At 38.7% G+C, this 17,142-nt stretch overlaps 1 protein-coding gene across 4 annotated transcripts in view; it reads left to right on the forward strand.

Annotated features, from left to right (window-relative positions):
• The window catches only part of Iqch (IQ motif containing H), a 222,292-nt gene that overhangs the window by 71,072 nt on the left and 134,078 nt on the right, over positions 1-17,142 (forward strand). For 3 of the 4 annotated variants that reach the window (XM_017798967.2, XM_029565014.1, XM_017798968.2), the window contains exons 6-7: positions 6,772-6,892; positions 13,661-13,789. In XM_017798967.2, coding sequence (XP_017654456.1) covers positions 6,772-6,892; positions 13,661-13,789 — 250 coding nt within the window. Of the gene's footprint in view, positions 1-6,771; positions 6,893-13,660; positions 13,790-17,142 lie in introns of those variants that run through there. The other variant, XM_017798966.2, reaches the window with a different exon arrangement.

Below are 17,142 nucleotides of genomic sequence, written 5' to 3' on the forward strand. Positions count from 1 at the left end.
TTTCTGGTGCAAAAAACTGTATGACATGTATGTCCATATGTGAACCCACTAATCTTTATGCTGACCTTCTGAGAGCTTATGCTGCTGAATTTTATGTGAAACTGAATTATATAAATTCAGAATATCATGATGTCAAATGATAAAAAGTTCTTGTTTTATACACAAAATTCAAAATAATTCAGATCACCCAAATTTAAAATATGAAACAAAATTTCATTTTTCCCCTAAGCTGTTATAGACTGAGCAAATTTGGGATATATGTTTGCTAAAGTTTCTACAGAAGCACAGCATTTGAGTAAATGTAACAAATAGCAGTATGTGAAACATGACAGAGGATGATATTTTCTCATGACACATTTGGGCACCAAAACCTGGGGGGAGAAGACACCTCATCAGAGCAAGCAGAATACCTGGATAAGCTGGCAGCTATATATGGGGTGAGGGGGTGCAGGCCCTGCACTGGCTACAATCACTGTATTTTCTCCATGTTAATATCTGATCCATAGCTAACAGAAGAAAAGGAGAAGAGGGGGCAGGAGGGAGAACTAAAAGACAGAGTCTAAAAAGTCGTAACTCAGAGAACAGGGTTTTTTTTTTTTTTACAACTTCTTCACATAATAGCACAGCTTGTTAAGAGCATAAATTAGAAATGAGAGCTCAAATACAAGATGATAGAATAGCAGAATAAAATAAAGTGAGACTGCAGACATACTGAAACAAACTGAACACCGAAATACTTTATGAAGCTAGCTAATAAACTATAAATTGAAGGAGCAGAACAGACACTGCTGAATATTGAAACATTGACGTGGAGGAAAGACTGTAAGCACAGCATATGCAGAGGATAAAGACAAAGGAAATTAATTAGAAGCTAATAGATACCCATATTTCTTTGGTACAAACTACACTACACTGCTGTAATAAAGTGAAAAATAGTACAATGGCTTAAGTTTCTTTCTCGCTCATGAAACAGTTCACCAGGTCTGGCAGTGCAATTCAGCTCCATGTGGTCACCTAAGACGTGGTTCCTCATGTCTCCTCATTTCAGTGGTTACAGGGTAGTTTCTTTCCAGTGGAAGCCAGCCCCTCTCCACATCCACATTTCAACCCACAGAAAGGGCTAAGAGGATCCAGGGAAAGCATTCTGAAGATATGATCCAGAGGGACCCCTCACATCTGATTGATGTGAATTTGGTCACATGTCCCATTTAGCCACAAAGGGTACTGGGGAATGTAATCTATAACTGAACAGCCATTTCTGCTCAGCTAAAATTGGAATGTCCTATTTGAAAAGGAAGCAGGCCCCAGAGAACAAATAGGTACCATAATATGAAAGACAAAGATGGGCCAACAAAGAAAGGTGTTTGGTGTCCCCCAAACAGAGAAGCAGCAAATGAAAAAGAAGATGCATTTGCTGGTATCAGGAAAAGTTCCTGGAGTACAGAAAGAACTGAATACAGACAAAAAGGAACACTGAACCCCAGAAAATTTTGATTTTGAATATTAAAAATTTTATTTATTTACTTTTATGTGTGTGTGTGTATTGCCTGCATGTGTGTAAGTGCACCTGTGTCATGCATTGTCTGCGGAGGACAGAAGGTGGCTCAGATTCCCTGGAACTGGAGTTATGGATGGTTGTTAGCTGCCGTGTGGATGCTGGGATTCAAATCCTGGTCTTCTGCAAGAGCAGCCAGTGCTCTTAACTGCTGAGCCATCTCTCCAGCCCTGATTTTAAAAGTTTAGCATAAGTTATTTCAGTTAAATGCCTCAACTTCAAAGACAAAGAATATTCCAGACATTGAGGAAGCAAGAAATCACCTATAAAAAAATTCAAGCTGGCATTAGATTTCACAGTCTTTGTCACTGAGGATAATGGTGCAGTTTCTGTAAAGTGTGGGGAACAGCAATAATGAGCCCAGATGTAATTCATAGGTGAAGGCAAGAAAAGCACCCATGAACACGTGCTGGGAAGAACTATTGCTAGCCAAAGGTAGCCTGTCAATCAAACAAGAGTTGTAGCATGGAGAGGCCATGACTAAAGGACTGCTGATGAGCACTGGATCTGCTTACACATAGAACGACTATAGCAGGTATGGTATCAAAATAGAATGTGAACATTGTAAGTCCAGACAGAGTAACAATAATCCAAATCTGGGAGTGAAGAGAGAGGAAATGGAAGTACCAAGAGACTCTGATACCCTCATCTCCTGAAGTTAGGGTATGCTATCCCTAACATCGTGGGTCTACAAACTGCTGCCTGAGAGCTGGCCACTTGTTTTTGTAAATAAAGTTTCACTGGAGTCCATTCAGTCACTTTAACACTAGAGTTGGTGACTCCTAACAACAGAAGTGTATTTCTAGTGGTCTTAGTGACTGGGAAATTCAGAGACAAGGTTCTTAGATTTGGTGTCTGGTGAAGGCCTGCTTTCTGATTCAGAGGTGGCACTTTCTCATCACCTCACATGATGCAAAGGAGAAGGCAGCTCTCTGGGACTATTTCCCTGAAAGCCCTAAGCCCAGTCCTGAGGACTCCGCCCCATGACCTAATCACCTCCTTACAGCATCACTGGAGAGTCCATTTCAGTGTATAGTTTGGGGAGTCTCAGACATTCAGACCTCATGCTCAGCTTTACCCAGCTGTTTACACACTGCAGTGCTACTTTCCAGCCATGGCTGTCAGGCAGCATAGAGCCCACATACCTGAAATGTCTACTGTTCCATTCCTTTAAGAAAAAGTTTGACAGCATATATAGAGGGAACTTTTTAGTTCACAGGCGTCTTGTGATAGAAAAGTACTTATTAAGGTTTCATAATTTGTTGAGGTTGAGATTAGCATTCCAATATAAGAGTGATCGCCTGGCATGCACAAACCACTGGGTTCAATCCCCAGGACCACATAAACTGGGCATGGTGGTATATAACTGTAGTCCCAGCAAGAGGATCAGAAGTTCAAGGTCATCCTTAACTACATATCGAGTTCAAAGATAGTCTGAGCTGCATGAGACCCTGTCTCAAATCATCATCATTATCATCATCATCATTATCATCATCATCATCATCATCATCACCACACAATTTGTTGAGTTTAATTCAGACCTTTTCCCTCTATTAAATTCATGTCAAATTTAATACAATAACATAAATACTGTTGCTATACATTAATGTATCAGTCATTCTACTAATATCAAGGATGTTGGATCTCCTAATGAAAGCTGGTATGGTTTCTTCAACCTTAATCTTTGTGTTTCTGCATTTCTTAGAATCTTTACAATGAGCATGTAGCATCTGTGCCAGAGTAATGCAATAGACCGGCTTTTCTATTTGAAACACTAGAAGAAAACACACCAAGGTACTAATAGTGGTTCACTCTAACTCATGGGAGTGTGATGACTATTTTTGTCTTTAAGCTTTCCTTTTTTTTACCAGTACTCAAGAATGACTCCAGGGCTTCACACCTGCTAGTGAAGCTCACTACCACTGAACTCTGATCCCAGTGCCGTATATTTAAACCACTATAGAGAATTTAGACATAAAATAATAAAGTTCTGAATTACAGTTTTGGAAATGGTAACGAAGGAGCAGATATAAAAAACATCGTTTTATTTATGAATAATACTGTTCCATATTACATCAATGTGTGAAGGTTTATATATTATACAAACTACAAAGCATGGTACTCATGTAAAATACAGTGTAGTGGATAGTGTAAAAGAAAATTCAGAATCAGGAGCTATTAAAACCTGTTAGGTGATTAGCAAATCCCTTTTTTAAAGAATATTTTTATTGAGTCAAGAATGGCATACAATCTTAAAGCTGGCTTCTTTGATTGGCAGTACCCTTAGCCCGCCGTTCCAGTCTCTTCTCCACCCCCTCCTGGTAAACCCGCACTTGTCCAGCCACACAGACCTCCTCCTGCTGGTGAAACTTCCACGTGTCAGTATCCCGCTTCACTTTGCCACCACCATTCTTTCTACCTATAATTGCATCGTCTCCACCTCATGTGCTTCAATGCTTCCTTTAAGATGCAATTTAAATATCATTCTGTAGTACATCTCAACCTTGGCTGCACATCATAGTCACCTGGGGAGCTTTACAAAAATTCTGAGGTCCAGGCCCAAACCAAACTATTCTGATTTAATTGCCCAGGAGGGGGGCCCAGGCAGTAGTATTTTTAAAAGCCTCCCTGAGTGATTCCAGTCTACAGTCAGGATTGAGAGTTGCTGCAGAGCCCCTGCAATACCAGCAGGCAGAGTTAATTGCTCCCACTTCTATACTCCTGAAACTCTTAGCTTTCACATTGCTCATGAAATTTAATGGTCATTGTATTAAAGTTAGTGTTACATAGTAAGTGCTCAGTAAATGCTGAAGGTTGTTATGTTTTTCTCCTTCTAGCCAGACTTGTGCAAAAGTGGTTATCCCTTGTGGGAAGGGACAGCAGAGAGGGCAGATGTTTCTTATCTAGAGACACTATCTGAAGGATTTCTTTTCTAGTCTATAGCCCTCTCCTGTACCCCACCCACTCACCCACCACCTTTCAGCACAATAAATTGTGTAGAATGGTGTAATGTAGAGAATGAAAGATGGCAGCGTTATGAATGTGCTTACTGCCTGACAGGACCTGTTTCCTGCCTTCCATATCCCCTTGTGTCATTCTTAACAGTGTGTTTTATACTGGATCTTGCTGCTTTAGCTTTCAAAAGCCAGTTGTCAGGCGTTCTTTATCAAAGGCTTTTGGAAAATCCAGATAAATTATGCCCTGTGCCCCCAAACTGCCAAACCTATATTTCACTTCTATATAGTGCTTGACAATTTTGTTTAAGTGGAATCTTTCTCTCTTCCTTCAATTTGCCTTCACCTCACTGACCTTGATATCAAACAGACAAATGGAGACCCTGTCCCTCTTGGTACTAGATCTCCTCAGGCACGTGTATAGCAGCTCTGGGTTATAATGCACTGGGTTATTGTCTCAGCCCCCCTGACTAGTAGGAGGCCCTAGAAGCAGCTCCAGTCTGAAGGGGAGGAGAGGATAACCGAGGACAGGGTATACCAGTGAGACTGTAGTTCTGTAAAACACCTCTGCATGAGTGCCCGCTGTCACTGAGGCAAGCCTGGTGGCACCTGCCCATTCCCCAACTCACCTGGAGGGAACAGCACTCACTGTCTACTCTTTCCTGTTAAAACACTATTTTAGGGCTGGGGAGATGACCCAGTGGAGAAAGTGCTTGCCCTTACAAGTATGAGGCCTGGAGTTTAGATCCCTAGAAGCTGAGCTGTTGTGGAGGCTGCCTGTAATTTCAGGGAGGCAGAAACAGGATCCCTTGGGCAAGCTGGCTGGTTAGTCAGATCAGCGAGCTCCAGGTTCAGGAAGAGACCATACTCAATAAATAAAGTGGAGAGCAATTGAGAGAGATACCCGATGTCAACTTCAGGCCTCCACATGCATACATACACAGATAACACATGTGCATACATACCCAGATACATGCAAAATGTTTTTCTTAAATACTCTTTATAGCAGACTTGAGGTGTAGCTCAGTGGTACAGTGATTGCCTTCAAGTACAAGACTCTGGGTTTGACCCACAGAAAACAGAACTTGTGCTTGTTTACTTCTTTACTTCCTTACTTCTTTACTGTGGGGGTGGTGCTGACTGATTATTGTCCCACAGTGCCACATCCTGGCAGTGGGAACCCTGACACTTTGCTCAGCCAATAAATAATCTGTAAGATTTTCTACCTCCAGACTTGAAAGAAACTTTCCCTTTTTCTCTCCTTAAGGTCCCCATGCCTAATGGAGGATAAAGTATAGTGCAGCTGAGGCCAACGGCAGCTCCCATTACTATAAAATCAGGTTCACTTTAAACTGAGCAAACCGTATCTTAGTATACCGTGTGACCTGAAGCAAATCTGCTAACTTTTCTGCTTTCAGCTCTTCATTAGTTAAGTAGCAAACCATTACCTAGTTCCCTTGGAAGTTATGCAAATTAATTAATGTTTGGAAAATGACTTGAAAATTTAAGTCAGTCTATAAATACCAGACAGTAGAATTGTCCCTGCTGAGAGGCCCAGGTAATTCACAGCTTCCTATGATAAAGGTAAAAAGAGTGTGCTTGAGTGAGACTGAATTAAGTGATTTACATGCAATGCATATGATCCTTAAAAATCTAAAGACCATTAAATAGAAACTATTCATATTTCATAACTATAATAAAAGCATTTTATGGTTTTAAGGAAAGTGCTTCTCTCCTGTGACTGACTGAGATATTGCATTTTCATCCATTCCTTAGCTCTCAAAACAGTCCACTCTGTGTTCATATTTAACTTGTGAATTGTGACCGAAATGTCTATCTTTAAATTCTTCCAGTTTATTATTTTTTTAATCTCAAGACTCTCTTATTTATTTCCTGGGAAATCTGCCTGTACACAACTTTGCTGTATTCAAAACCTCCTATGTCAAGATTTAGTGCTTTTATATTGTAGTCATTAAAATTGAACAAAATCTTAATAGTTCCTTTATTAACTACTACACTGATTTTGCATGGTGGAAATCACCACATGTTAATTGGATTTAATTAACTATTTTAAATTACACAAAATCCTGACAGTAGACAGTAGCATGGGGTACTCAGGAGCAATAAAATTGGAGCTGGTATTGCTACTTTATTAAAACTTAATGAAACGATTCATAATCTTATTTATTGTTTATGAGAAGAAAACTGTGTTCATTGTGAAGGCAAAAAATGTCAACTGAAAACAAATTTTTTATCACCTAGGAGAGGGTTCAAAGGTTAATGAAAGGGACCACGATCTCTGCCCTCACAGTTGTGCCATCTTCTCATTGCACCGATCCCCATTTTATCACCGTACCAGTATTGCACAAGGATGCCAGTAAAGGTTAGTGGTTCTGTAGCCACAGTATGTGTTTAGGAAGCCTTGAGGCAGAATCAGGGGCCTGCTTTTAACACCAGCTCAGCCACTAAGGTTCCGAGGTGACCTCAGACAAATCGGATCCTCACCCTGGACTGAGTTTCCTCCTTTACAAATCAGAAGGTTGGACTAGGTGATCACCAGAGTTCCTTCCACTTCTAAAATCTGTCATTTTATGAATTTAATGCTGACTTAGGTATTGGTGCTGTTGTGTATTAAAATTATTATCATGTTTATGTGATGTTATCAGAAGATACCATCTTCCACGCAGCTTCTGATGCTATGCAAGTTGCTTTTTAAACATTTATTTCAGAATACTACTTTGCAAAAATATGAAGTCAGAAGTGATATAAATAGCATTTAAACTATGTGCTCTTGTAAATTTCTAGTCTTGCAAAATCACGATTCTAGCTTTTAAGTAAAAAGATCCTATCATCTTTACCTTGGCCTCCACAGTACCTAGAGTTACATCCAGCATTTTATAGATATGAAATGTTAATTGGATGAATAAAAAAATTAAAGGAGCAAGTGAATACATGGCTAGGATTGAATGTCTAGTGTAATCCTCTTTACTCTTCCCCATATAATTTGACTGGTTGAAGTGTTGTAGAAGGTCTACGTGGATCCTCTTTCCTATCGCCAGTGGAACAGAATGAGATAGCCTTTAGTATTCCAGTCCCACTCTCTATCTGTTTGGAGTATCAGGACCCAGAGTTGGTTGCACGGGCTTGTTGATACCTGGAGATTCAAAGTCCTCTGATCTGTAGCTCTTGTGTCCTCTGTCTGCTGGCAGTGAATAAACCTGGAATGGTATAAATCTGAATTTGTTAGTGTTTCCATAACAGTAATTATTTCTTCTCTAGTTATGAGAAATCTTTGTGGCATACACTTCCTAGTACTTTATATTAAATTTACTCCCCGAGAACGCTAAATAACAACAGTAAAATTTCTATTTCTTGCTTCAGTGTTATCTTTTTCCTGGATGAAATTAGGATTAAGAAATGGATCAATCTTTGATTTAGCAACTAAAAATTACAAGACAAAGTAAATCTAGAATCAAGGCAACTTTATCCAGAAGAAGAAATAGTACTATTTTTACCCCCAAATCTACCAGAGAACACATGGACCATCATAATATATGTAATTAATCAATCAATTAGTCAACATATATCTATGGAGTACTTGCCATATGTCTGAATACTGTGCAAGGTAATACAAAGTGTCAGGAAAGTACAGGCCACAGAAATGTGGACATAGTGTGTGGATTTGTGAGGTGCTTTTTGATGGCTTTAAATGTCATTTAAGACTCACTCCGAGTCTGTACAAGCCCAGCATGAGATGAAAGATTAACAACATCCACAAGAAAAAAATCCCTACTTTTTCTTGAATTACTTGACAAAATCCAGGAGAGAAAACACCACACAGACCCAATGGTTAAGAAAACAAGTTTCACAGTAAACACACCAAATTTTAATTCAGGTTCCATGTGACCTCAGGCAAAAGATCCTTGTCTGAACTTATAACGAAGTCTAAGCTCCATAAGGGCCATCTGACCCCTCACTTGCATCTCCATTCCCACCTCACTCCACTGCTTCATGCTCATCCCAGGGCCCTTGCTCTGCCCCTTATCAGGCCATTCCTGGTTTCCAGTCAAGCCTTCACTAGAGCCTTTACCTCTGCCTGTAAAGTCACTTCCTGGAGTACCTCTCCTTTTCCTTCAGATGTGATGGCGTCTATCTAAGAATCTATTTAATGCCTATCCCAGTACTGGAAGCTTCACCATCTCTCTGGTTTACCACTGAATCCAAGCCTCAGAATAGCTGAGCAGGCACTTAGGAAATATTGATTGAGGACTTGAGAGATGGCTCAGTGGCTAAGAGCACTTGCAGCTGTTGCCGAAGACCTGAGTTTGAACACACACATTGTACCCTAACCATCTGAACTCCAGCTCCAGGAGATCTGACATCCTCTTCTGACCTTTGTGGGCTCTTTCATATACATGTCATACACACACACACACACACACACACACACACACACACACAAATAAATCATTAAACTGAACCATTGAGAAACTGGTCTTATAATCATCAATGAGTAAATGTAGAGACATGACTTTTACAAAAAGTCTATAAAGAGAAACAAAGTAATAATAATACAGAAATATTGGTTGGCTAATGCCGTAATGAACTTCCAATTACTAATCTATCCAACAGGAAAGTGAGAATGTAAGAACAATTTAATAAAACAGTGGTGTTAAAGGATAATTTTTAAAAAGGATAATTAAAAAATTTTTTAAAAACAAAATCATTAAAACACATATTAAAATTTAATGTATTGAACTGAGAGGAAATTAGTAAAATGTTACAGTTAATTCAAAGTAGAACCCAAAGCACAGGCATACTGGAGGATGCACACACACATGCACAGTGGGGGATGAGGAACGCTGAGATAACACCTGCAAATGGGTGTAAACTGCCTTTCTCAGGAGGAGGAGGGGTTTCCTATCACCAGAAAGATTTTATTTTCTTGTATACACATAGGAATTATTTAAATTAGGGTTGGCCAGATGGTTCGGTGGGTAGAAGCACTTGCCACCAGTCCAGAGTTCCACATGATAGAAGGAGAGAACTCCCACACGTTGGCCTCTGACTTCCACATGGGTGCTCTAAGCACATACACATATACAAAATAAACAACACTAAAGATTTTTTGGTTTTTTTGTTTGTTTGTTTTGTGACTAGGTCTCCCTGTAGCCCCAAATGGCCTGGAATTCACTGTGTAGACCAGGCTGACCTCAGTCTCACAGAGATCTGCCTGCCTCTGCCTCCCAAATGCTGGAATTAAATGTCTACACCACCATGCGTGGCTTTAGAAGTTTTTAAAACTGGGGCTGGAGAGATGGCTCAGCAGTTAAGAGCACTGACTCCTCTTACAGAGGACCTGGGTTTGGTTCCCAGCACCCACATGCTGGCTGGCAATGGTCCATAGCTCCAGTTCCAGGGAATACAGTGTCTTCTTCTGACCTCCAAGGGCACTGCATGACATGGGTACACTTACACACATGCAAGCAATATACTCGTACACATAAAAATAAAAAATTTAAAATTATTTAAAAATTAATAATAACTTAGTTACCTTAATAGGTATAGAGTTGTAAAACTGCCTTGTGAAAACCTAGACTCAGATATCCCTAGCGGTTCCAATGTTCCATTGAGAAGGTGTCTAGTAATGAATTTTTTTCCAAAACTTGAAAGAAATATTTTTACATTTTGTTTTCTTTTACCCAAAATAATCTCAAAACAAAATTATTCACAAACTAAGTCTGGTCTCTTTAGATCTGATTACCTGTAGTGCAATAGTAAGTATATTGATTCACCATTAATATTCTTTTGCTGGAAGTTTTCATAAAGCATCTCTTACTTGCTGTCCCAGGGCCAGGAAATGAAGACCAACGAGCTATGTTCTTCAGATTTCACTTGCAGGGCTAATAAATTTGGGTGCTTTCCTCTGTTTGGAGGTTTTTCAAATGCCCTAAGTTTCCTGAGCCCACAGGGAATGACTTTCTTCATGATCTATAAGAATGAAAATTCTTTCTGTTGGCTAGTGGTTTTTTGGAGGACTTTGTTAGCATTTGCTCCAGAAGTCAGCCTTAGTCCTTTAAAAATGGCCTGACATACCTGATTTAGATAAGCATAGTTCTCAAATGTGAAATTCTAAGCAAGGCTTTGGCTGTATAAGTGATTTTTCCAATTTTATCTTAGTAAAAAGAGAACAGATTCTTATTGAAACTATGCAGATCTCTATATTGCCATGAAAAGTAAGGAGACCCAATAAGAATTTCTAGATTTGAAAGAAGAGGGTCAAATAAAGCATCAGAGGTTTAGCTGTCTTAATTTCTGGGAATTTTAGGAATATCCAATTTATATAAGCACTTATCTCTACAGGCTAAACTGAACAGAGCTCCTTTAAGAGGCTTTGTCTAATTCATTAATGACATCTAGAGACAGGAAAGCATTCCACACTCACAATGAGAGACAATGGGCTGTTTTCATTACAGACACATAGACATATAGATACAGAGAGTGTGTACACCTTTTAATTCTACAGTTTTATCCATTCCTAATTCTAAATATTACCCACAAATGAAAAGTAAGCCTGGAAACACAAAAGCCTGCCAGTACAGATATCAGAATTGCTCTCTTTCCCTGTGGGCATGAAATTCCTAATGGATACCTACTCAAAATGGGGAAATAGGAAGACTAACATGCTGTTCTGGGTTGTCTTTCATCCAGCAGAAAACAGAATTCTATGAGACATTAACTCTCTTACCAAGATTACCAGATTCCAATCACTACAGCTACCAACAAAAAGTTAATTTTTCATCTGTAAATGAACCACAAAGAAAAGTAAATTAATAGAAAGTAGAATTAAAATGTGAAAAACAAGATCCAGCGAAGTTCTCTGGTCACTTTGAATTCACCTTTGGAGAGCCAAGGAAAACTGTGCCTGGGATTGAGTGCCCTGTGAGGTGCACCGCCCCTGATGACCTCAGGTGACTTTGATAGGTCCCCAGAACTGTTAAAGGATGGTTTAAAAAAGAAAAAATGTAAAGTCGTTACTCTTCTACACATAGAAAATGAACTTGTATGAAAGACTGTTAATCTCTTTAAAGAAATGAGGGAACCAGGAAGGTGCTCTAACCACTCAGATGAGACCCAAACAAGAACAAATTTACAAATCAACAATATGGAAATGAATTTGCAAATGAATACACAGCTGGATTTTCAAAGGAAGCACTGCCCTTGATATAGTAGATGTATATAGACAAGAATTATTTGAATTGACATCATATTTCTATATACTAACTTTAATCTTTATAGATTTGACAATCAGAAACCAAGGTGTAGAGCCCTATAAGGTCAGATCACCCTCAGCTTTCCCAGCATCTCTGTGAACTCGCTCCTTCCAGAGGTGAATGTGCTCATTTATCAAAAATTAAGTAAATTGCTTCAACTGCTATTAAAGAAAGACTTAAATCTATGCTTATAGTCTTCAGAATTCTCAGAGAATAAAGCTGACTCTTAAAGACGCATTGAATCACAAGGAGTTCTAATTGTTTCATTGCAAAACAAGCATGGTTCTTCTGTATGGGATTTGGTATGTGTAGATAAAAGTATTTGTGAAGGCTGGGCTGGTGACACACGCCTTTAATCCTAGCACTGAGGAGGCAGAGGCAGGTGGATCTCTGTGAGTTCAAGGCCAGCTTGATCTACATAGCAAGTTCTAGACCAGCTGGGGCTACAGGGAGACCCTGTCTCAAACAAACAAACAAACAAACAGAATTAAAATGTGACCTATTTCAAATGGAGTTTAAACAGCTGTATTCTGGGTCAGTAGTTCTCAAGTTTTTCAGAGCACAAAACAAAAAATCAATTAGAACGCCTTTGTAATGTGTCTGGTAGTTCTCAAACCTCAGCACATGTGAGTCTCTCAAGGAAGCTTCAAACATGCAAGTCCCCAGGCCTAGACCTGAAGCATTTGGATAGGTCTAGGATAGGGACCAGGAATTTCCACCTTCAATAAGAAAGAAAAAAGAAAAAAATTCCCAAACAATTATTCTGCCAAATGTAAACTAGAGATTTCTCTTTGGAATAATTCTTTTAGAATGAAGCCTTTAGTTCTCCAACCCTTTAGAGATCATTCTTCTGAACTGTGGTGGCGCCAAACTAACATTTTTAATAGCAACATAGCTTTATCACTGAGACCCCAAATCAAATGGACACAGTATCAGTCCCTTGAGGAGACACACCAGTTTCTTCATCTCAGTCTAGTTTGGTGACAGCTTGTATACTAGGAATTTGTGGAAACAGGATTCTTTACTTTTCTTTCTGTTGTGTAAGAGAGCAACAAGAAACTGAAGGCCTAGCCCAAACTTATTGCAAGTAGTCAAAAATGTCAGATAGATGAGATCATAGAGCGTGTAACCTGTAAATATACAATCCCATGGCCATTTTACAGGTGTAGAAATAAAACTCTAAGAAATCCACCTTAAGGAAAGTTCTTTCCTCAACAGAGGCCTTTTATTTATTCACATATTTATTTGTTTACTCATGTAGTCGTGTGTGTCTGGTCCTTGAAAAGGCCTGGCTGTGGCTTTGCTAATGACATTTGTTCTATTTGTTCTAGGAATTGTAGCCTAACCATGCTGCCCCAATACACTCAATCTGTTTGGGCCTGCATAACTTCTGGTGATATGAGAAATATCTAAATATAATTCCTTGTTTTACAAAATGTGACATCTTTGAACAACAGGAGCATGAGCTCAAGCATAGATTTATTTTTCTTTCAGTACAAAGGCTCTCCTTAGTAAGAATGTGCCTAGGTGCCCTGAATTTCAAAGACTAATGATATTATCAATGATTGAAAATGTTGAAAGTATAAAAAAGTTTTAGTTTGTCCTGAAATTATATTTCTACCTAAAATTAAATCATCTTAGTGCAATTTTATTACATATTACTCTAATTGGAGATGATATTTTTCCTTGGGTTAGAATATTAAACTTAAATGAACGTGTTCTGTAGTTATTTTTCGTGCAAAAGATTAAGGCACTAGAATGTACCTTTACAAAGATGATGATAAATGGTGGTGTTACCCTTGTGAAATTTGCAGAGCTCAGACTTTGTAGAATTGTTTAAATTCATAATCTGTTATTCTGTTAACCTTCCTTTTTAGGGATCTTAAGTATGATCGAACGAGGACTGATTCCCCCAACAGCAAGGATTACCTTTCAGAACCCACCCATTAAACCCAAAGCAATTCCTCTGCATAGTTTTGATGAACCTCGGAAGATTTCAACAGAAGGTAAAACACTTGCCTGTAGGCCTAGCTGGGGTTCTGCAGCAGTCGCCTCTCCCACAAAATCTGTTAGCCTCAGTACTAGGGCAAGATGAACATTATAAGCATTCTGAGTTTTACTTTACCGAATTTAGGCCATTGGTGGAGAGCCTGCGGGCTCTGTGTTAGAAAGTTGGTATTTTCAAGAGGCTTGCAATCTGTATAGGGAAAAAGATAGGAATTATAAAAACTTGAAAATTCAATATAGCAATAATATTGAAAAAATGTTTATTGGTCATTTAAATACGCTGTTTTATGAAGTGATTTGAGGCTTTATTTCAAATTGCTTTCTCTTTCTGATTTTTAGTGATGTAAAGGTATTATGTGTCTATTCTGAATACAAAGCTTTTATCAGTTATATGTGTTGAAAATAATTTTTCTACTCTGTGGCTTGACATTTTATCCTCTATTTTAGTGTCTTTAAAAATTAAACATTTTTTAAATATTTTATTATTTTATGTCTATGAGTATATTGCTTGCATGTGTGTAAGTGCACCCATGTCATGCAATGCCCACAAAGGTCAGAAGAGGGCATCAGATCCCCTGGAACTGGAGTTAGAGACAGTTGTTAGCTGCCATGTGGGTGCTGGGAATCGAACCCAGGTCCTCTGCAAGAGCAGTCAGTGCTCTTAACCAGTGAGATGTCTCTCCAGCCCTAAAAATTAAACTTTTTTTTTTGAAGCAGGGTGTCACCATGTAGTCCTGGCTAACCTGGAACTCACAGAGATGCACCTGCCTCTGCCTCCCAAGGGCTGGGATTTAAAAGCATGTACCACCACACCTGGCTAAAATTAAATTTTAATGTTGAGATAATTGGCTTCCATGTTGATATCAGTAGATTCATGTGTACTTGTAAGAAACAATAACACTCTTTACATAGTTTCCCCAATAGCAACAAACTTGAATACTAAAATAACATATACTGTATATATTGGTTGTACTGAGGGCCTTGTATAATGTTAGGCAAAGCATTCCACCACTGATCTATAGCACTAGTTCTCAACCAAGATATTGACTCAGTGAAGATGCAATCATTTCCGTCATCACAAGGTCCCTCGTGTGGTCCTCTTATAACCATATCTACTTCCCTCTAGCCCACACCCTCTTGAATCCCTGGGACCCCATAATCTCTTCTCCACTTCTATAATTCTGTCATTTCAAAAATGTCATGTAAATGAAATTATGGTGTATGTAGCATTTTGGATTTGGTTTTTCCCACTCAGCAGTTCTCTGGAGAACCGTCCACGCTTTTTTGGCTTTCATTATGACATTTCCTACATGTATACAATGTACTTTGGCCATATTCACTCCTTCTAGTGCTCTTTTATGTCCCCCATCCTCCCCGCTTCCCTTTTCAACATCCAGAGCTGTCTCCCTCTTACTGTCATGCCCTTTCCCACATGGCTTCCACACAGGAAAAGAAATACACAGTACTTGTCTTGGTGGTACCAGCTTGTTTCATTTAACATGATGATCTCTAGCTCCATTCATTTTCTTGCAAATTATGCAATTTCATTCTTCTTTATGGCTGAGTAAAACCCCATTGTATGTATATTCCCTATTTTATCTATTAGTCTACTGGTAGGCACCCAGGTTGAGTCTGTAATTTGGCTCCCGTGAATATGCCACAGTATATACTGGCATTTCTGCAGCGAGCTGATTTTCAGTCTTGTGTGTATACCCAGAAGTGGTACGGATGAATCATATAGAATTTCTATTTTTAATTTTTTTGAGGTGCCTCCATACTAATTTCCACATTGGCTGGACTAATTTATAATCCCACTGACTGGGAATAACTGTCCCTTTTCCCACCACAGCATCCATTGTGAGATGTTGAGCACTCTTTTCATGTACTTACGGGACATATGTACTTCTTTTGAGAACTGTCTCCTCAGTTCAATCTTCCATTTGTTTACTAGAGTATTTGTATTTGTTTAATTTTTGAGTTCTTTATACACTTTGGACATTAATTCCTATTGGATGAATAGTCAGCAAAAATATTCTCCTATTCCATAAGCTGTTTCATTACTCTGTTGATTGTTTCCTTTGCTGTGACAAAATTTTTTAAGTTTCTTTAATCACATTTATCAAATTTTCTATTTTTTCCTAAAATATAAAGAGTCCAATTCAGAAGATCCTTGCTTACACCTAGATCTTGCTAGTTTCCTCCTGCAGTTTCAAAGTTTCAGGTACTAAAGTAATTGATCGATATTGAAATGGTTTTTGCTCAGGGTGAGAGATAGGAATTTAATTTCAGTCTTCTACATGTGGATATCCAGTTTTCCCAGCATCACTTGTTAAAGAGGTGGAAATAAATGTTTTTTGGTATATTTGTCAAAAATTAAATGGTGTAACTGCTTGGGCTTATTTCTAGGTTTTCTGCCCTATTTTGTCTTCTTTTTCTTTCCATGTGGGGTGTGTGTGTGTGCACACGCACGCACGCACCTTGTGTAAATCTGAAGTTGATTTTGGGTGCCTTCCTCAATCTCTCTTTACTTTGTTTACTGAGGCAGAGTCTCTCACTGAACCCGAAGCTGGCCAATTCTACCTGGTCTAGCCAGCCAGTTTACCCCATGAATCCTGTCTTTATCTCCCAAGTGCCACCATGGCTGCCCAGCATTAATGACTTCTGGGGATCCAGACTCCCCATTCATACTGGACAAATGTTTTATGCACAGAGCCATCTTCCCAGCCCCTCTGTCTACTTTTGTGCTGGTGCCAGGCCCATTAGTTTCTATGCCTCTGTAGTATAGTTTGGTGTGAGGCATTGTAATGCTTCAGTATTGCTAGTTTTGTTCAGGATTGCTTGGGCTTTTTGAAGCCTTTTGTGCTTCCTTATGAATTTCAGGACTGTCTTTTCTACTTCTGTGAAGAATGTTATTGGAATTTTGATGGAGATTGTATGAATCTGCAGATCACTTTCCGTAATGTGGCCATTTTAACAATAGTAATTTCATTGACTTTTTTAGGCTTTGTCAACAGAATTAGTTTTCCAACTTTGTTTTCAGTGAATCTGTTGTTGATACATAGAAAAGCTGCTAAGTCTTGTATATTGATTTAGTATCTTGCTACTTTGTTGAAAGTATTTATAAAATTAAGAATCTTCTGGTGCACTCTTTTTTTTAACAGTTATCAACCAATTTTTAAATTTTTTTCAACAATCATTCTGTCTCACAAGATAAGTCATCCTATTTCTTTGGTGTGCATGTATAAAATATTTGTTCAATTTGTTCACAGCTCTATTTTCTCATATCTGTATAAAAAAATTGAAAATGTTAAATTACATCAATATTAAATATTCCAAAATCAGCCCATGGTCT

The sequence above is a fragment of the Nannospalax galili genome, unplaced genomic scaffold (assembly GCF_000622305.1).
Source record: "Nannospalax galili isolate Female #2095 unplaced genomic scaffold, S.galili_v1.0 scaffold54, whole genome shotgun sequence".
NCBI classification, from domain to species: Eukaryota; Metazoa; Chordata; class Mammalia; order Rodentia; family Spalacidae; genus Nannospalax; species Nannospalax galili.